The sequence below is a fragment of the Dermacentor silvarum genome, chromosome 10, assembly GCF_013339745.2.
Source record: "Dermacentor silvarum isolate Dsil-2018 chromosome 10, BIME_Dsil_1.4, whole genome shotgun sequence".
Lineage (NCBI taxonomy): Eukaryota > Metazoa > Arthropoda > Arachnida > Ixodida > Ixodidae > Dermacentor > Dermacentor silvarum.
The window spans coordinates 67,783,566-67,805,943 of NC_051163.1; the positions used below are offsets into that span (position 1 = coordinate 67,783,566).

The 22,378-nt window shown below is 45.4% G+C and overlaps 1 protein-coding gene across 1 annotated transcript; it reads right to left on the reverse strand.

Moving 5' to 3' along the window:
- Positions 1 to 5,531: 5,531 nt before the first annotated feature.
- LOC119465960 (venom serine carboxypeptidase) lies at positions 5,532 to 19,362 on the reverse strand. The gene is made up of 4 exons (XM_037726439.2): positions 19,209 to 19,362; positions 13,130 to 13,322; positions 11,487 to 11,814; positions 5,532 to 6,505 (listed from the first exon to the last, which is right to left on the reverse strand). Exons 1-4 carry the CDS (start codon positions 19,313 to 19,315, stop codon positions 5,649 to 5,651), a joined length of 1,485 nt encoding a protein of 494 aa, XP_037582367.1. The 5' UTR covers positions 19,316 to 19,362; the 3' UTR covers positions 5,532 to 5,648.
- Between the last annotated feature and the right edge of the window lie 3,016 nt (positions 19,363 to 22,378).

A 22,378-nucleotide genomic window follows, 5' to 3' on the forward strand; every position in this document is an offset into this window, starting at 1 on the left:
TCTGCAAAACGTAATGTTCGAATTATTTGCTGACCGGCATCACGATGTTCATTCTATGCATGAAATGGCTGCAGTATTTGTGGACTAACGCAAGGCTCGTGTTGTCGATGTCGTTCTATCCGTCCCGTGTGTTTCTTACTAGTTCGTTATATTGAATAAATTCCTGAACGTTTTTGGCAGAGTTCCTCACTTGCACCTAATTCACCAACTCACAGGCTTCACCATAAAAACGGGGAATTTATACGTGGAATAACACTGTTTTATCTGACCGCTACCAATGTATTCTCAGTAAATATTCGTCTCCAAAAATATGCGCGTAAAATCTGGAGTAATGCAGGACTCCATGTTTAGGCCTATTTTGTTTTCAATTTGCAATAACAATATTATAGTGGTGGACTATGTTCCACAGTCGAATTATTTGGCGACGATTTGCTGATCTATAGCCAAATTACTAGTACCGTGTAAGCCAACTCACTTGCAGTTTGATTTGGTCAAGCTTGTTAAAAAGTGTAATGAATTGCCTAATGTAACTAACGTCCCAAAGCAAAAGCCACCAGATTTACGAGAGCAGCCAATCCCATGTTATGCACCTGCAGTGAACGCCTCTAAAATGAAATGACCTGTATAACGTATGAGAAATTCTTTCCCGGTTTTATTGCGAGTGGCGCAGCGTGCAACGTTTACACCAAAGTGACCTGTATAATGAATGATTTTGGGGAGCGAAAGCATTCTGTTGTGTAGGCGTTCGACTCTACAACTCTTACTAATGCGCCTATAAGCTTATCGCGTACTGTCGTCCACAAATAGACCACGTTAGTTAGCAAGGTATGGCAACACTTCGCTTCGCAAGGAGCACTTTGCATTTGGCTAACTCCATCACTAACTTCTTACTTGCCCCACTTTAATGTACTTTAAATGGAATACGCATCCATCATTTGGAACTCACATTAGGTCTACCGGCAAAATAAAGCTGCTCGCTTCATTCAAGAACAATGCTCACGAACATCAAGCGTAACGTAACTAGGCAGTTAATCTGTCTCTGCTGTTTGATAACCGCAGACTACTCACACTTCTGTGCTTTTTTCACAAGCCTTATCTCAAGTACGCGTCAGGCGCCACGTTACATATCAAATCAGCCAATCGTGTGTCCTCGTGACTCAAAAGCAAAGTAGAACCTATCTTCACCCTTACTGATCACTTTCGTCACTCTCCGCTTCTCCTTGCCATTGTCAATGGAATCTTGTCAATGGACCTTGTCAATGGAATCTCCTCCCGACTGACGTCGCAAGTAATACTGAACATGCCGGATCTTAAAAAGTGTCTGAAAGATTTTATAAAACTATAAATTTTAAGTATTACCAACACTTTCACAATTTTACATGTCCTCGCATATAGCAGTGCCAGTGCACTATATCGTCTGCTGTGCTCATTTTGTTTACTTTATTGATTTTTGTTTAGTGGTGTTGTATTTTCTTTGCTTCATTGCTATCAAGTTGTGTTACTTATTGTATCGCCCCCCCCCCCCCCCAGCCCTTATGAAATGCCCACCGGGCTTTTACCAGAACAGGTAAATAAATACGGGATACTCTTGCTAAAGCTCCAAACTCCCTGTAGAGCGAGGTGCAGGCTGCAGTGTACGGGTAGGCACACTTGTTTTTAAGACAGAAGTTATTTTTAACTCCGAAAAACCTGCCGGAGTTCGGAAGACCAATTGTTATGCAGTGGCGCTAAGCATTTCGCAGAAGCAGTTATACAGACTGGACACACCATTCTCTGCCTTTATGTAAGCTTCGTGCATAGGAAGTACGGAAGACGACATGCAGTTCTCGACACATTGCATATTAAACACTTGTTTTTTTTTTTCTGGTCAGAGAGCAACAGGGTGCCGAAAGGCATCAGAACAATTGCAATTTTTCGTCGGAGGCAATTGTGAACACTGTAGATACCGTACTGCACTTTTTGTAGGTTTGTGACAGATGAACAGGGAAATCGGAGACGTCGAGACACAGTTAGCTCGGTGAGAGTAAACATGTTTATGGGTGACTAAGTACAATATTTTATTGATTTATTTATTTCAATACCTTCAAGGCCCGAATGCGTTATACAGAAGGGAGTGGGGAACAATACCCACAGTGAACAGGGCAAGATAATTCGGCTGCTTGTGGCATAAATAACGTTCAGCTGCAGCTTTAAATGCAATTACTTCGGTAACTGGGGCAATGGAGGTGGGCACGTTGTTCCACTCATTTGAGGTACTTGGAATAAAGTAATCATAGAATAACTTTGTACGGGAGAAGGGAACATAAACTTTGTGTTGGTGATAAAATCCGCTTGATACGTAGGATGGCTTCAAAAGAAGATAATGTTTTAATTGCAGATAGTGATAGATTTTATGAAAAGGAACTAAATGAAGAAGCTTCCTGCGTGATCAGAGAGGTGGAAGGCCTAAAGCTGTTTTCATAGACGATACGCAGGTGTGCGTGCATAGTATGAAAGATTGAAGAATATGGAACAGTGCAAAAGCGCGACTAGACTTCCTCCCATCATAAATCTGCTCGACACTAGCTGAAATTTAAGAAATATAGATTGTAATTGGCATTTCTCAGAGACGCCCAATTGCTGATAACTATTCGACGAACGATGTTTCCAAAGCAGCACTTACTCAAACTTCACTTTGGCGCAAGTCTTAGTAGCACGAGCTGAAGCAACCAAAATTGAACAAAGGGGGACAAACTTTCACAGGGCAAAAAATACTACATTCATTGTTTGCGAAAACTTCCAACTTTTACTGCAACAGCAGATGAGCCCTTGGATCTAGGCTTACCTTGCTCGTTCTTCAATGCGGTTACGTTGACAACGCCTTTTTCCTTGTGTACGCGTCCTTGTGTATTCGCTGGTACCCCCGTTTTCAAGTTCCTTTTTCTTAACATCCATCGCGGCTAGAGGTTACAGTGTCAAAGCGTCTACTTTAAAGGTGACTGCAACGCCAAATGTCTTGTAACTATTATATTGTAATTTATAAAAAATTGCAATCCGTGGCTCAGGGGACCTGTAGCATGGATTGGAAGTTTAGTGATTTTTGTGTCTTATTACGATCCTGATATGTTGTTTTCCACCGGGACTAACTTGTACGATATAGTGTGCTGGTTGGTCTAGATTGATTTGATTGGTACCAGTAGGGATCTTTGATTTTGCAATGTCAAAAAGAAGTTTATATCTTGCACGAGCTCATGCCCTACCCTAGTCATACAGCAGCCAGCAATTCATTGGTCAGTGATCTATACTGCATGCGTGCCGTTACAGACTAAAAGCAATCCACAAAAACAATGAACATACATCGGAGAATATTGTGGTGAGCCATGTTCTAGCATAAATTGTCACCACGGTTCATTGTGGTAGAAAGCGCCCGCTACCACTGCAGGCAATTTACGCTGTGGTATAAAACATAGACGTATACCTGCCCCAAAACTAAAAGCGTATGTATTATGGTGATTGATTACATATACGTACCCCATAATTCCTTTATTTTCAGTGTGTATCAATGCTCCCTGTAGTCGCGTTTGTTTCATCTTCTCCTGTAACGCGACACCCACTTAAAGCAGGAGCAGGCTGAACGGCGCAAGTGGGCGCACGCTGGAGTACTGTAAAAGCCCGACGACCGACAGAATGAAAGAGACGAGCAGGTCCAATAACTATTCTGTAGCGATAGAGATGCTTTTTAATAAGACTTACTGTGCGTACACTGGAACGGAATGTATTGCGGCCGTGGTTTTTTTTTTTTTTTTTTTTTTTTTTTTTTTTTTTTTTTTTTACAGTGGAGCTGTTTAAGCCGGCGTCATGTGTTTGCTGAATCCAAAAATGTGGGCCGATCCTGGCAGCAGTGCAGAATGGGTCCAAGCGCAATGGCACATACCCCTGTGAACTAGCGAAGCTGAGCCTGGCTAAGTCTAGATAAGCACAGTTGGGGCTCCTTAAGCTTAGTCAGTCATCGATAGGCAATTGATAGCCAATCAATAGCTAATCTATATTCGATCAATAATCAATAAATTCCTTGAAATGTTGGGAATGACTTTGTAGTCTTAGCCTAGCCCAAATACGTGCCCAATACCTTGAAATAGCTAATCGATAGCCAATGAATAGATAACCAGTAATCGACAAATAATCAATAAATTCCGGGAAATGCTGAGGATGACTTGGTAGTGCTTAGCTTAGCCCAATTACATGGCCAAATCCTTGTCATAGCCTATCGATAGCCAATAATAGCTAATGTATAATCGATCAATAATAAATAAATTCTGGGAAATACTGGCATGACTTGGTAGTGCTTAGCCTAGCTCAAAAGCCAGGACTAGCTAGGTGCTCATCAGCTCTGCTGTCTCTTTAGCATTGCGCTTCCAGTGCAAGCTACGCTTTTTTGGTTTTTTTTATTTTTGCGTATGAGAGGGAGTGGTTCCTAAATTGCAGCAAATTTCGGCATCTTTAGAGAACGCCAGACAAGCACCACTTTTGCCCGCTCGCTAACACGCGGGAAGGACGCCGCTGCATTCACATGACAGCGGGGGACAGCCGCACCAGTAAGGTCTCATAGAGAGATAAACGTGCGCTTCCGGTATGAGACCACAATGGCGGCCGGCCAAATGAGCAGGGAGAAACATACAAATACAAATGAACAACGACATCTTTAAGCTATACAATATTAGCATCTTGATATATGGTTCTGTGACATTGTTACAGAACTGTAGTTTGATTATTACCTTTAGTTGCCGCTAGATGCATGGCATAATAAAACGCGCTTCAGCTTCAGCCAAACATTAGTGCAGTCATATCTCCTTTGCATCGCACAGCTCTCGAGATGCTTGCTGGTAAGAGTATCGCGGCGCGTTTTTTTTTGTAATGGTATACCTAAGTATACACGGGTGTTTTCGCATTTCGCCCTCATCGAAATGCGGCCGCCATGGCCGGGATTCGATCCCGCGACCTCCATGACCTCTTTGATCAAATTTACTGAGCCCATGGACACAAAGGCTACGAATAATGGGACGTGCGCTTTTTCGCAGAGATCCTTCTAACGAGTTTTAGATTGGGAGATCTATGGCCTTATAATAAACAAGTCGATCGTACACCTTTTCTGGAGTTCAACATCGTGAAACCGCACAGTGGGTTATGCAGAATGCCCTTGTTGACGGCTCCGGTTTACTTTTTACCACCTGAAGTTTCCTAAGGGGCACCTATAAATTAAGTGCACGAGCACTTCTGCATTTGACCACGTAAAAATACATTTGCTCCCAAATTGATAAAAGAAAGTTGATTCCTCCTCCGGCCAGGAATCGAGCTCGCGTCCTTGTGGTCCCGAGATGAGGCCGCAGACATAACTTTTAAGCTGTTACTATGACTTTCATTGCCACTGATTATTCTACCTAGTAACACTTTTCTTTCCGCTTCCTAATAAACCAATAGTCATTCCGGTTTTCGCGATTCTGAGCATTCAGGTAACATGTTCAGTCTACCAAACTGACCAGAAATTCACAATGTGCCAAGAAATATATATGTTTATTCAGTGCCCAAACCCAAAGTTACTCTAATACCATGTTTGAACCAGCGTTTCTGTGGTTCATAAGGGCACATTGACATTATGAAATGGTGCCGGATTAGCAAGGCTGCTTGCTGGTGCCGCATTTTTTTCCCGGCTCAGGCGGAGCCGGCATTGCAGTAAACTTTAAAAACCGGTCGTACAAATCGCTCACAGCCTCCGACTGATCGAATGACACGTGATGGCCGCCGAAGAGCACGCTGTTGTACATTACTGCACCTGCCATTTTCTCGTAACCCACAGGTACCTTATAGGTACTGCCTGTTTTGTACCAAGGCTTCCGAAGGGCTTTCTTGAACATTTCTGCGCCTCGCCACTGCAACTTCGCAAAGGAACGCTCCATGTTAGTGGCCGGGAATACGGCGTCCAGCTGTGCTGTGTAAAACAGGACGCGAACATTGTCCAGTACGTCCACCAAGGTTGGCGTCTTGTCAACGAAGAAGTCTCCTACAGCTAACTTCATTGTGACTTGAGACCTCGCGGAGTCGAGGGTTCTGGCAGAATCAACGTGAATCAGCTTCTTGAAATGTTGACTGTTTGCGTACTCAGCATATTTATCAAATTCCCTCGCTCTGAGAGGTTTCGCGATGCTTCCGTGGTGCTGAAAGCCCGTCAGCTCCTCGAACAAGCTTTTCGTTTCAACCGGATGCATGTTGAGGACCGTTTGGCTCAGCAATCCAGCAGCCTCTTTGAATTTTCGTGCCTTGACCAGATACTCCATTTTGTCAAATTGCTGAGCAAACCTAGTACGGCCTTGTTCGTCTAGCAGGCCTGAGCAGTAGAGGTAATCGGTCGAGTTGATGATGTCCAAAAGCGGGAAGACAAAGCCAACGCCAAGCATCACTCCCTTCAAGCTCAAAGAAACCTTCTGTGGTTGTGCCAGCATTCTCTGCGCCAGGCCAATAGCTGACCTTGCTGCAAATGAAAAAAAAACAAGCAAACGCACATTTTAACACTTCTACTGAAAAAAATATAACTATTCACATGCTTTTATAAAACCCCACACGTCTCTACATGCATACGGTATATGCTGATGAATTTGTAGGAGCCAATTTTTACATGCGTAAAAGGCATGGGTGTCGATAGCAGACACTGCTCTCCGCATTGTGTAAATCATGTTTATAAACATGGCGAAGGTGTAATTATAAGACCACAAAAGCTACCGTTCTAGCCAGCTTGGCTAAATTGGTGTCCGCCTGGAAAGTGTTAGTAAGTTAGATATGTTGTTATAAGTAAAGGGGAGGAACTGATGTTCTTTCCAGTTTCCAATGAAAACTAAGGTGAAGAGGTTGCCACTTTGAAAGAAATAAAAGTAGATACTTAGGATATGGTGTATCTAATAAATATAGAATATTGCGATCTTTGGAGCAGAAATTAAATTAAATAAAATATAGGGTTTTACGGTTCTTTAGCTTCTGCGGTGGTGAAACAGTAACTCTTACTTCGAGAGGAGGTTTGCAAGCCAGAAAAGGCACGAGTGCGAAATGCAAACAAAGAAGTCACATGAGACATATGACACAAGTCACATGACACGACACAGCACTGTGTGTTGTCTCTGCCTGCAATGTCCGTGCCGTGCATGTAACACAACAAATTAGACTACTGACCAGCCCATACGGCCACCTTTACGAAATACCAATAGCAGTGTCACTCTAACGTGCCCACACCAGCTCGCCTTGACGTGATAGCATTTGATGGCATCTACCTGGGTATAGTTAATTGTCTATTGGCAAAGAAGGAGTACATTGCATTTCAAAGGAAACAAAACTCAGCCTAGCAAGTTTCAAGAACATTTCTTGTGCCTAAATGTCCCAGATACAAGGACATAGGTTGAAATTTGTTAGGTCACAGCGACGTAGCAAGCATTGAGATTTTGGCATGAAGTTCAAGAAAAGGAAAATTGGCCTTCGTTTTCTGCAGTAATAATTAATTGTTTTCTGTGAAATGAATGAAAATAGGGGTTTTAAAGAACACTATCCCAGTTTAAGCCGATTTGCTATTTCTTTAAAGTGTCTCTTTAAGGGATTAGTACTGACACAATAACTGGCTTTTTATTATTTTATTTATTACGACAGCTGCTGACTGCATAATCACAGCGTGAGGCATAAATCTTTTTTTCAGTGTGCAACAAATCACGAGTTACACCATTCTTTAGTGCAACGAATATAATTTGGGCGCAATGTTGAACGCAGCTTTGTACATTTTGAGCGGGACGCCTCCACGCATCATAGAAACTGGAGGTGGTGGTCACGTGATGCCACCGAGATGTGGGTTGGTCAACCACGTAAGCCAGACTAAAAAAATCATTGTGGGGTTTTACGTGCCAAAACCACGATCTGATTATGAGGCACGCCGTAGGGGGGGACTCCGGAAATTTGCACCACCTGGGGTTCTTTAACGTGCACCTAAATCTAAGTACACGGGTGTTTTCGCATTTCGCCTCCGAAATGCGGCCGCCGTGGCCGGGATTCGATCCCGTGACATACTCTGGAGCAGAGATAGATAGCCCATACATTATTCGCGTCGGTCTAAATCGCACACTAGACGAGATCTAGTCAACAAGGACAATGTAAATGGGGTATTCAAGATATAGTAAGTGCTTAGGCTATGTCGACATACTATAGGTTGCCCGAGGTAAGCACCAGTTTCCAGGCATTTGACTCGGAAATTTCCCAGGAGTACGGTAGTTATTTTACGTAATTGGCAGTGGGTATACGCCTGAAATACTAAAGGACTTCGATCACACAGTCACAGCAGGTTCAATATTGTAATCAATTACCAAGCTTTTGTTGAGTTTCACCTTACTGTAGTGTTAGCGATTATCGCTGAATTTTATGTCCGTTATACCGCCGGGTAACCAAGAAGCAATGCCAACTGCCATCAGCAGCAAGATCATCAGCCGAGAGCCAGGCAACCAAAGAGACGTGGTCCAGCACGTGCTTAGCATCCTGGCACGCCAGCGGCCGAAAGCGGCGCCCCCACGGGTTTGACGCGAGTAGGTTGCTGCTCCGGGGACGTTCGAGCACGCTAGTGTCTCGCTTTAATTCCCCTACCCCTTCCCCCTTTATGCCGGATCGACAATAAAGTTGTTTCACTCACTATGTCCGTTATACTGTCGTAATGCTATTTTTTATGAGAAAAATATGTCTGCATGTTTATTCCTACTGTGCTTCGTTTACGATTTACCAGGAACCTCCCTTTGAACTAGTGGTATACCGTGGATAAGCCTGTAGCGCCCGCCTCGCCTCGTGCTCAAAGAGCGCCAAGAAAGAATAAATATGGACAGAGGGCGTGTGCTGAGGGGTTCAGCCCTGCAGCGTACGTGTCGGTCGTTCTTGTCTTTCGCGCTCTACAGGAAGTTCTCTGTTATGCATTGTGGGCCACATGTTGCGTAAATAGAAGTGGCTCGTGTACAGACTCCCCCCCCCCCCCCCCCCCCCATTCGACTCCCCCCGCAAGCCATGACCTGCGTCCTCCTCTCCCCCGCTCCACTTGTGCCTGACGGTGATTATATTGTTTCTCCTCTCGCGGACGTCCATTCGGCGAGAACGCAGGCTCATTCGCCACCCCCCCCCCCCCCCCCTCAATTTCGCACGGAGATAGCACTTCCTGGTGGATTCATTGTATGACAAGGCATTTAAGGCGAGTCCACTTCTTGCAGCTTTCCCCCGTTTTCGTGGTGGCGGCGGTAGGCGGTTGATCGCCGGTTGTCTTACTAGGAACACAAAGGCACCGACAGAATATGCACGTGCTCTTGCGCATCCGAGCTGCAGCGAGGGGCGAGGAGAAGAGGAGGGCGGATTACCGAGCTAGACCTACTGGTGTTCGTTCGTTCGCTCGCTTGCTCGCTCGCTGGTTCATTTGCACGTTCGGTCTCTCGCTCACTCACTTGCATGCTTGTTCGTTGGGGCTGACATTCACAATCATTGTCCATGGTCTCTGTACAATTTTACAGCGGAGCCGTGTATGTCTACCCTTTCATTGAATTTTCGATGTCCTTACCTCAAAACCCCAGCGGCCTCTATGAGGAGGCAAAGGGAACCAGTATAGCATGTGCTGATAACTGGCGTCGCAAGAGGAATGCTTAGAAACCACGCAATAATACATCACGCCACCCTATATAGGGTGGCAGAGCCAGCGGTCGTGGCGGAGCAAACCAGTATACGGCATGTGCTGACACCTGGCGTAGCAAGAGGAAAGCTAGTAAACGAGCGACGAGCAGCATCAAGGATCGTGCCCGAGAGGTTGCCCGTAAGCGGCGGGCTCGACAGGAACACGGGTGTCGCGAAGCGAATAATGCGGCGCAACGATGGAAGTACCATGCTCGGAAGGCTGATAAGTACAGCAGTGAGAATTCGCGGTGTCCGAAGAGACTTCGTGGGCAAGAAGTTTCGCTTCAGTTGTCGTGTGTGTGACCGATTGGGGTGTGAAAACGACATATCGGTGATTGCAAACAGTGACTACACGCGACAGCACGATTGCCGTGTGGTGCGTGTAGTGATCATAGTGTAGTCCTTTTACAGCTCCGCTGGTAGCCCGCATTCACATAGTGGAATGGCTGCGATTTTTGTACTTGCCTGTGCCGCCCAAAATAAAACATATATATATATATATATATATATATATATATATATATATATATATATATAGTATATGGAGATATATATACTCTTGAGGAAGGCGGGACACCGGCCGCAACGTCAGTAAATTCCTGTTATATGCTTTTTCTACGTGCTTCTATTTCGTGAACTAGATATATATATATATATATATATATATATATATATATATATATAACAAAAGATTATGTTGTCTACGGCTATGTCGAACCGGAAGTGTATGATTAGCCGGAATAGGACCGTTGTACCGGCTGTGGTTCGGCAGAGGAGGGACCTTTTGCTCTGGCCATTGTCCACGCCTCGACATTACCGTCACAGGACGCCCCTGTCACCATAGGGACAGACTCACAGGCTGCTTGCCGTGCCTTCGCGCAGGGACTTGTGGCTGCGCATACTCACAATATCCTGTTTTCTGTCTCGCCGTCCACTTTATGTACGGTGCGCATCGTCTGTACTCCTGGACATGCCTCTCTCCATGGAAATGAACGCGTTCATGCGGTTGCCCGAGGTCTGACCGGCCGGGTTCCATAGGAAGAGCTGTCCAATCGAGACAACGCACCGACAGAACCACTAAACTACAACGCAATGCTGGAGTACTACCGACAGAGACGTTATACGTATCCTCCTCCCCATCCTTCAGTTAACAGAGCAGATGCCGTCGCTTGGCGGCAACTGCAGACTAATTCATGCCTCTACATGCTTCATCTCCTTCATCCAACTCTATACCCTTCCTACTGCCCCTACTGTGGATCCAAACCAACAGTCTATCATTCTACGTGGGAATGCTCTAGTCCACGGGGTGTTCCTCCTATCCCCAACCCCGCCCCTTCCTCTTGGTAGTCTGCACTGCTCAGCTTAGGCCGGCAAGAACAGCAACAGCTGGTCCAGCGGGCTCGCAGGGTCGTGCAAGGCAATGAGGACTTGCACTGATGGCCCCACCCAGCGAGGAAGAATTACCTTGCCTTTGTGAATAAAAGTTTATTCTCTCTCTCTCTCTCCCTGTTCGGCCCTCAGCATCCCGAATGTTGGATTACAGTTTGACTTGATTTGACCCTAATAGTGACAGACAGTTCCAGTGTTCTATTCCTGCGAATTGTACTCTACATAGCCGTAGGCTACGCGTACGTTTACGCGTATGCATATTTGGGCTGCTATTGACGCTTCATTGGTATTTGGTATTTGTATTGGTTTATTCATCACTTACTTATGAATTTGTCGTGAAAGTATATTGCTGATTTTAAAGCGATAATCGAGCGAATATAGGAAATATGTCTTACCTCCATAGGATTCTCCAGCGATGAAGAAATCTCTTCCCTTGTACTCGGAGTAAATCCTCAGAAACCGCCTGAGAAATTTGATGCCGTGAGTGGAAGCCTGTTCGAGTGTCGACGGGTATTCTCTCTTTCTGTCAAAGCTGTATCCGGATCCGGCTGGTTGGTCCAAATAGATAATGTTGAACTTATTTAGGAGACTGTGCCTTCTACGGTACAACGTGCCACCCGCATCAATGCCAAGAGGGCCATTCTCAAGGAACTGGCCGTGGAGCGCAGATTTCCCAGGACCACCTTGCAGCCACAGAAGAAGCGGCTTCTTATCTGCATCGATCTGTACAAATTATAAATAAAAAGAAAGGACGCATCCGTAAGATTGCTACGCTGCATTGAAGTCACATTGTAAGGGCCATGTCCCAGTTACACAAAATTTAGCAACTTGTGGGAAACTTTAATTTGTCATTCATGCCAAATATAAGACAGAACTCTGTACTGTGTGTGTGCTAGTCATACTCACTTTTCATTACAGACAAATGTCCGGTATGCCTTGAATGAGGATGCTCAGTGGACATTGCAAAATTTACCTAAGTGTATGCAAGGGAGTTCACATGCAAATGCGCCCTGTTAACGAAAGAGCCGCCCCATCTGATATAACTTACTCTACCGAAAAGGGCATGTTGCCTTATATGTATATATTATTGTTTATTGTGTGTATACGAAATACCTAATTGTCAAGGAAGAAACACATATTTTAGGTGGAGAGATTCTCTTCCGAATGAACAAACTGGCAATCTTGGATAATGCAGTTCTATTACAGTGTTAAAGGCCGAATGGAGTTGGAGCAGTTTTCATGTCGGGCTCGTTGCCGAGTTGGGAGTGTATTTCAATTCGCCGACACTACACTTATGGAGTACGTTTATTGAATAAACATGTCCGAATCGCAGTCTGTGCTGAACTGTAACAAAGCCCTCTTTGGAATTGTTCCTACTGTTTCTGAAATATTGATATATTGATATAACACATTTCCCTTCGATGAAAATCACTCTGCCATGAATTGCTGCCTGAATAGGAGAACGCGCCCTCGGTCTCATTTTAATGAAACTTTAGTACAACCACTTAAGAGAGGGTTTTTCATCTTCTTTGTAAGTGTTTAGTGCCTATAGCGACGTGTGCTATATAGTGTCAGCAGCATTTTTTTTTTGGAACGCCATTCTTTATGGGGTGCCAGGGGTGGAAAGCGCGAATTACAAGCGATTTCTACGTCTACCGAGACAAGAAATCGTGTCTATAATTCACGCTTCCCACCGGCGGCGCCAGATTTTATCAAGAACAATAACGGAAAATAATAACATTGCAAAGTCTTCCATAGTAAGCCTACATTTACAAAGAAGGTAAAAAGGCCCTATGGCTCATTCAGCGGGACACATCATGTGAATAAATCTGTAAGACAAAGTTGCCACAAAATAGCTAGGAAATCTTGGGTAACTTCACAGCGTCCCACGCTGCTAACTTGGTGTCCTGATGTAATACCCCGAACATTTTCCGCATAATACACAAGATCCCGCCTACTTGAGCAACGCGGGCCTTCATTTAAGGTACTCTGCGAGTAGCTAAACCGAAACAAATCGTTCATTTAAGATATAGCTTGCCTGCGACTTGATGTGCAAGAAGAACAAATACGTAGAGTGGTTGCCATCGTCGACAGGGATGAATCCAGAATACGCTTCCAGAGTCTCGCACGGAGTTGGCAGAGTCACACGGCTGGCATTTCTCATTTCGTTGAGTTTCTCCTGGTATATTTTGTCATTTGTGGCGGGCAGCAGTAGATCATCGAAAACCGGGCTGGAAAGAACACATGGTGTGTTTGAAACGGGATTGTCTTGGAGTTTACGTTTCTTTCAAGTACAAATGTTGACTAACATGCGTGATCAAAACATTTTTTTTCTTTGCTCTGCCGCTGCTTTATTCAAATATCGTTTTTTTGCGAGCGTGTCATTGTGTCCTAGGAAAGGTGCTGACGAGGACTTGGACCACTTTTTTTATTGCAGACGCTTGACAACAGCAAAGATGCTCTTGAGGAATTCTCAAAACTGGCGGCTAAACATGGCGCTTCAACCGCGGGACGTTCTCAGACCGTGGCAGTCTCGTGGCTCTGAACTTCGCTACGCTTAGGTGCTTAAAGCATTCTCGCCAAATACGAATACAGGCCTCAAGGAGGCTGTGTAAATAACTTTTCGTGGCTGTGGATTTTCCCCTCTCTTATGTATAATTGTGGGTGTGTTTTTTTCTTTCTCCTCTCATTACCTTTATTTCGTATTTCATCATCTAGCCAGTAGTAGTGTGCCAAACCTGCTGCTAGGCTAACCTCTCAAGATATCAATAGTCTAGCTCTGTTTATCTTTACAGCTTATCTATCGAATTCCAAAAAAAAAAAAACGCGGGCGACTTCAGTGTGGGATGTCATCAAATGAACAGTAGGATGATATTGTTCTCGACAAGCCGGCGCTTGACTTTTCCTTCAAGAGTCGGAGACCCATCCATTTTTTGTGGCAAATACCTGCATCTCGTAAATAAAGAATGCTGGTGCACCGGCGGGTCGCGGAGGTTGGGGAATGACGGCTGATCGCTTTTGTGATAAAGCGACTGTTGAGGGGGAGGGGGGAGGGGGGGGGGCACTCGCTCGTTACTCGATTTCGGCTGCAGTCATTAAGTTATGGTGGTGAGTGAATTAGTGGCATGGTGTAACATGGTGTCGAGGTACGCATATGCTCATTTTGCGTGGCGATTGCGGCGTGTTCGGAAGCGCACCGCCTACAGTCGCTTGATATTATCTATACCAAATCCATCCTGCGGAAATATTTAAGGCGAACGATGTATCCGCCTGGCGGCCGATGATAATTACAAACCTACACGAGTTTCCTTTGTAGCTTCGTGTGGTTCTCGGGTGGATGGCAATGCGATGCATACCTTGCCTTGCCGCAACCCATTGCGGTTAGTTGGCTGACTAATTTCGGTTGGGGCTGCCCCCCCCTCCCCCCATAGTGTTACTTCACTCGCGAAAAACTTTCTGTGCCGGTAAAGGGAAACCTACTGGGGGTACATATATGTGTTACTGCGTCAAGTATTACGACAGCGCTTGACACAGCTTTTGGTCATTTTGGTATCGAACAGATACTGAACCAGCATAGCTTTCAGCTGCGACGCTTTCGCGTTTGCCCACACACGAATGAGAAAAGCAGAAAAAAATATAATTCCGCACTCAGCGGTGTATTTTCTCTTATTTCGCTGTGGCAGATAACATGTTAATGTTATCTGTTCCCCTGGTTAAACTAACGCGGATGAATATGTGGTATTATTTCAGAAGCATTCTTCTGCACGATTTGTCTCCGTAGCTTCCCCATCACTGCCATGGAAACTTATCCGTGAGAATAGATGGCGCAACGTGTCATTGTAAGGTGGGTAATTGTTAAAAAATTATAGTGATTAACGCCCTGTTCGTGTGAAAGAGACAAAAAGGTTGTTTATTAAAAACTTGAGAGGTTTGCCTGGTGGCACGCCTTGCATGCTAGTTAAGGCACAGGACATAACACATGTACATAACACACAAAACACACAACACAAATAAATAAAGTATGTCGTTCGGACCAGGGTCTCGCATAAAAATATCCTAACAGACTTCGTAGTGAAGGATGTACACTATAGTCCATGGTTCGAGCACATTTCGTAGCTCAAAGAGCTACCTGGCAGACACATTCAATACAGAGTGCACATTGGGAGCAGTGCAGTACAGACCAGGTGATGGAATTAAAAGGCCTGTGGTCTAATGAAATGCATACTTTTTGTTATACCCCTTTCTTCTGCCAGATTGTGGAGTAGGCGTACAGTACGCAGCAGTGTTTCGGTACTGCGATAACCGCGAACAAAATTTCCTTAAACACATTCTACTTTAATACCTGAGGTTTGAATTCACGGCCGCAATTTGTGTATTCAGTTGTAACAAGCTCGTAAATATTACGGACGTCACTTTTGTGCAGTCAACATCTAGTCCAACGGGTCAGCCTCTATAGTCCATATAGCCAATGCCATGTAAATTTTTAAACCAATCTAAAGACCCCTTTAATTCCTAATTAGACATACAAAATTTAGGGTGGTTCCAGTGTAGCTGCATTCTATAGAAACGTTTGGAGAGCTTTACGTCAGTGTATGGAAAGTCCACGAAACAGAAATTGCCCACTTCGCTAATTGTGCAACCTCTTCACGAGGGGCACCTGTGGACATGTAAACCTGCGCCTCTCGAAATCACGTAGTTTTCAACTTGCGCTCCATAATAACACTAGCTCATACATCCCTCTTCATCCAGCATTCTTTCTTAGCCATGAGCCGCTTTTTGATTTTAATGCAGTCTTAAAATTTTTAGCAGATGTAAACACTTTACAAATCATCTAGCCAGGGTATCTGTAGCGCAGCCTCGTCTTGCAGGCTGCAGCTGCAGTGCAAAAAGGTTGTACAGCACGTGCCTCTCAGCCCTTGATCTCAAGGAACCCCTTGAGGCACTAGTGCTATTGTATACATCTTAGTATATCATCAACCCGTATCGAAATTTTTATAGTCATAACTTTCATCATTAGTCATTGTCATTATTTTAATACCAATATATTTTACGCAATTTACAGCGACTTGATTTTTAGGCCTTTTTACAGCCACGTTATATCAACCATCTATAACCCATACGCCACTCTATTTATGGTAAATTGAAAAACCATCACCATTTGTCATGGCGCTCTTTGGCCATATCTGGCCCTTGCGCCAATAAAAGCCATATATTATTATTAATAACACTCGCTCATAATTTCCCGCACATGTGAAATTTTCAGTGCATGCTTACTTTGCGGAACACCCGCTTTCACACATCTGTTCCAAAGCAGGGCCGTAACATTATTTCCATGGCTGGCTACTACGCTAGAGCAGAACACAAAATCAGACAACCTATCCTGACGCGGAACGTTGGTTTCGATCCGTCTTTTTCATCACAATAATTCTTATCTAGGAAACGCTCTGTAGCCAGATCATGGGTGGATTCAGAAAGGGGGCCCTGTTTCTCCCGCCTTTCTTGCACATTCACTGTCACCACCCTTCAAGTATCCGCCCCTGGATAGTGCTTCCACGAGTTCTGCGGATACGTTTTGTCATCTTACTGCGATAGGGATTATATGGACACTACAGGCGAATTTTCACCGTCGCCGTAATGTTCCGCGTGTATTTATGTATACTTATGCTATATTTTTACCTATGCTGTACATGCAAAGTGGATAATCTATTCAACCACTAAAGTTTCTCAAACCAGGTCTATATAGCGCCTTGTCTGTCGTCCTCCCTTCGTCCCGTCCAAGTGCTCATTGTTCCTGTCCTAATGATGTACCAATCAGCCCAGCCCAGCACACTCCTTCAGGTCCACATTCTTGACATAATTATTCCTCGAATTTTGGTTTTACAATTGCAGCGCGCAATGACAATCATGAAACATTTCATTCACACCGCGTGCCTTCACCCTGAGCCTTCTGACCATCAAGAAGCGCATGAAAATATTACTGCTCAAAATTGGAAAATAATGTCTTTTCACTGGCGGTGCTCTTTCCAAGCTGCGCAACGGTGTTTGTGCGATGCCATTACGGGCCCCACATGGCGTATTGACGCCTTTAAAGTTGCCAGAAATGTTGGTTGGCGTACCCACATATGTCGCACCCGCATATTACATTGTGTATTACATTTCATTGTCGCATCCGCACATTGCACTGTAAGGACGCCGTAAATTCGTAAATTCAGCGTAAACGTAAATTCAGCGATTCGCCCTTCGGTCGAAACTGCTGATGTTTTAGTCAAGCTTTGTCTTCTGAGCCCGCACCTAGCCATTAGCGTGGGGCTACCCAACGAGTTACCACGAACCGTGAGGCTACGTTCAAATAATTCTGCAAAATATTTCAAAATTATATTTTATAGAACATTCAAATAAAATTTTTTTATACTTTGATCATGCACTCAATTTGTTTTTATATTGGGCTTCTGAGCACGAGGTCGCGGTATCGAATCCCGGCCACGGCGGCCGCATTTCGATGGGGGCGAAATGCGAAAACGCCCGTGTACTTAGATTTAGGTGCACGTTAAAGAACCTCAGGTGGTCCAAATTTCCGGAGTTCCCCACTACGGCGTGCCTCATAATCAGAACTGGTTTTGGCACGTAAAACCCCATACTATAATTTGAATTTTTTAAAATTTTTTATATCAGTACATTTTCAAAATTTATCTCTTATCGTAGTATGCTGGCTTATAGGCGTTCCCATATTGCGATGCTTTATGAAGATCCGCGAATTTAACTAAAATAAGATCATGCTCACCAATTGCGTCAGCATTGGTCGAGATTAAAATTTGTTGGCGAAAGGCGCTCAGGTTTGCTTCCCAATGCAAAGCATTGGCTACAAATCTACAAGGTAAATATTTACGCTAGAAACCCTAATAAAAAATGGGGGACTCTTAAGCTTCGGCTTTAAGAGTGGAATGCGATAGCGTTATCGGGCCGCGTTCGCATCGCATTTTTCTTTATGAGTAGGCTTAACTGCAACCGATTACGTGGGAAAGCCAGCTTACAAAGACCAAGCTTACACCGATCCCCTTAAAGTCGGCTTAACTTTTATACACAAATGCATTGCTCGGGAGACATTTTTACAGGGGCAATATAAGCCGTCCTATATCAAAATGTGAACGCCCTAGGACCTTTGTTTATAGCTTTATTAATTGTTGGCGGTTGCTCCGAGGCGCACGCGTGTCCAAAATTTGGAGGACGCTTTAGCATTCAAAGATCCCTGAATGCTGGTCAGGCTTCCCGGAAGCTGCAGCTTTCATTTTTTTCCATGTTCCACTCTGTGCGCAGCTACCGTTTTACGCTGCCATGGAGGCGAGCACCATCTGGATGGGGTTTTCACAAGTAACCTACCCGAGCCGGCCGCTGTTATGGTAGAAATGCTGGAAAAGGGGTTTGTGTTTGAGTTTCCTCGTAACAGAATTATGTTTTCACGTACATTCAAATTATAATCCGACGCTATCATGTCTGTAGATTGTAGCTAAGTCGTAATTTACGATTTTTCTGAGGGATTTTACTTTGAGAAATTCCATTTTTGTTCGTTAACGCATTGCGCCACACAGGCCCTCCACGTTATTGGAGGGCCTGTGGTCGTGGCGGTTCGGGATGATTTTCTCCGCCACGGACGCCGATGCCCACGCCGACGATGACGCCGGATTTCCGGCGACACAGGGCCCTTAACGCTGTCGCGTTAAAATAGGTGAGGCCCCATACTGGGTATACTGGGTATACTACAATTTAAGCACGTGGTAAACCAAGTTCAGGTAGTACGTAGCCTAGCTTAAGCTCTGAAACTTCAGTAAGTGATCATAAAGCTGCACAGAGGCATAGTCATATTTGTAACGTTTGACTACCAATTGATTATTGCATAAAGGTATCAATAATACCTCTGATTTTATTCTACAGATGTCATAGCATAAGATAGTATTACTATATATGAACTTGTTACGCGCGATATAACTTGCTCATCACCAACTCATTTGCGAGAAATCCCTGTTGCCCAAGTGAAGTAAGTTTTGCAGGTTGGTACTTCGAAACTATAGGAATGGTAGAAAAGATAGATTTCTCTACGGTTGCCTGCAATGTCCACTTACCTTTGCTGGACAGGCCCTCCGTGCCCCTTGCTCCCACCATTGAACTTAGGTCGCGCCCAAGCTAAAGTTGGAATTAGAAACACTAGTGTGCCTGTATAAAACCGCATCCTTGGCTAACTAACGACCGAACAACTCTAGTGTCCAAATAATCTTCTGAGCTGTGCGCGTTTTATATATTTCAAGAAAGAAAAGTCTATCGTTTCTTGCACGCGTCGCATGTGGTGTCCAGAATTTATTTGTTAGTTGGAATGGTATAGTCTATTGTGGACGAGTGAATAGATCGTTCCATAAGTCGAAAAACGAGGCCAAAAGGTCGAATAACAATTCCTAACGCAAACACTCGTGCAGCTATTCCATACGGTGCGTTTCGCCTTTGTGAAAGCCTGCGTCAGAAAGTTCATTCTTTAGCTAGCACAGTTGACTTGGCAAATGGAAAAAATTCTGAGAGTGCGTAAAATAGTCTATAGTGCACCAGTAAACACCGTCCTAAGGCCTAGTCACACTGGGCCGACACGACTCCGAGGTCGACAACATGCCGGCGCCAATGATCGGCCAACTAGTTGGTAGACTACGTTGCTGAAAGACATTCTGTCGTACTAGGCGGCCACAGCCGTCAAGGCGACCAAAGGCAGCGTTTCGTCGTATTGTGACAGGCTTTCGTGCCACCGATGCCGATAAAACCAGTCTGCCGACCGCGGTTCGGCCGGTCTTTTTGTTATTGGCAGCTGAGCGAAAACTTCGCAACAACAACGCGATTGTCGTGGCAACGGCGCCTGTAGAAATATTTATGCTTCTGGAAGGCGTACGTTACCTACGGGTCTCACTGGGTCAATATCTCGGCATTGCATTACGATGTGCTGAGTCATTTCTGGACGTTTACTGTTACAAATACATGCCTCAGCCTGCTGCGAATATTGGTTCTGGTATGTTTTGGTCCTGAAGCAGCCAGCTCGGGCCGCAACTAGCAATGCACTGCCATTTGTACCATCGTACAGATTTTCCCTCCTAATTTCTTTCTTGCCGTACTTGTAAATCTCAATCGTCTGTATTTTATTGTGAGAACATTACTGGGCTCATTCTGCGACCCTGCCGTCATCAGAATGCAGTAGCAGAAGAACTGCACACAAATTACGTCATCTTCATCTTACTAAAAAAAGCAAAGCGCGGGCAGCTTGCACTAGTGTGCAAGGCTAGAGTAAGCAGCGGAGCTGGTGGTCGACCTAGCTTCTTCCAGATTTTACTAGGCTTGGCTACGTTTTGCTACGAAATGCTAAGCGCTGCTAGGTACGGTATGCCGAATCGGCTCGCCGCCGACGCGCAGATTCTCGCTTGGCCGCGCGATGCACTTCAACATGAGCGGCTTCTTCTTCGGCTGTTCGGATCTTCTTTGGTCATCCCATGTCAAGGGTACATGTACTCACCACTAAGTCAACGACAGTGCTGCCGCCGTCGCGGCGGCTCCGAGCTTTAGCTCCCCGATGACGTCACGGCCAAGCTGCGCCTCCACACTTGCTGGGGCGCGGCTGGTCGGAACCTGCCGAGCCGCCGCCAGAGGCGCCTGCTGCAGTCACGGACACCACGTGCGTTCGGCGCGAACGCAGGGAAACGGGGAAGCACGGACGGCGTCGGCAGCAGCTCTGCGCGTTGCCTCGTTGGTGCTGCTACAATTTATTTCTGTTTCTCTCTCTCTCTCTCTCATTTTCTCTTTCTCTATCGCGAGCTTAGCGCACTCCGCACGCATGCTCTCCTTCCCTCTCCTTAACGTCCCATGTCAAGGCAACATGTGCATGGCACGGAGAGGAGGCGAAGCACACGCCGCTCCGCGAGGTGGTTGCTAGGCAACCCCGGTGACTCACCGCTCAGCGATGTTTATTGTTAACGCGTTACGGACTGACGGTCGGCTTAAACAGCTCCGCTATTGAAAAGTGGCCACGGTGAGGATTTGGGCCTCTGCCCCACCGTCAATGCTACCGCTCCGTAGCCGAGCGCGCTAATCGCTGCGCCACCGTTGCATTGCGTCACAGTTGCAACAGGCGACAGTGATTAATATCTTCGAGCTCGTGCACGTGGTTGGGTTCTGCATGGTGGGCGATTCAGTAGAGGATCGAGCGAGCGATTGCGGAGTGATCACGGTGAGCTATAGTCGCTTGCTCTGCCTTTCGCGTCGCCGGATGCCACGGTAACGACGACGGATAAGATGCAACGCCATTCAGTTACCCGTGAGACGACGACTACGACATCCCCCCAGAGTATGAGGTTTTTTTCTCTATTCAGACATATCCCCACTTAGCCCGAAAGCGTTATAGCAGGGGGGTTACAAACATGAAAAAAAAAATCTTGATTCACACATCAAGATGTGTGAAGCTTGAGTTGGGCTACGAACGCGATGAAGAAATGTAGCGCCAACAGCATGGCGCATTGCATGAAACATTAGTTTAATGAGAACTCCGCAAATAAAATTCAGCTGAGAGATCGCAATGCGGCCGGTTTGTCGTCGTGTGTTGTTACGACCTCATATATAGGAAACGTTACACTCGGAAACATAACACAGCAACACGAAACTCAGCAACAACTCGCCACAGCACCAAACTCAACGGCACACTCAGCGACACACTCAGCGAGAAGTCATGCTGTCGCATATACATATCATAGGAATTATTTAGGTGTCCGCGTAGTTTGGTTTCCGTGATTTGTACTCAATTTACCGTCTGTTTCCCTGACTTTCTTTTTTACACTTTTAACATTAGCTCGTAGAAAACGTCACCACACGACCACTTTGGCCTTTGTTGGGGGAACGGAGAGAGCGACTCCGCCACGTGAGCTTAACTGGCGCGATGCTCGTTATGGAGCGGCCGTGGTAGAACCGCGAACCGTTGTAAAAGCAAGGAACTGCATGACCGTTATCATAACGACAAGATTTCTCGAACCGCGTGATTTGAACGCGTAGTTTCGCAGCGCTCCAACCCCAAGAAGTGAATAGCATTACCGCAAAGCATATACCGTAACTCCGTAAGGGAAACCTCCTGTTCACAGCAAGCGCCGTCTACAAAGTCAGGAGGTCACTGTTGCAGGTGGTTTCGAAATAACCGGCAAGTGCGTTCCTCGAAACCAGAATCAACACAGCGACAATGCAGCAATTCATCGTAGAACTTGCCTGCAGCAGCGTGCAC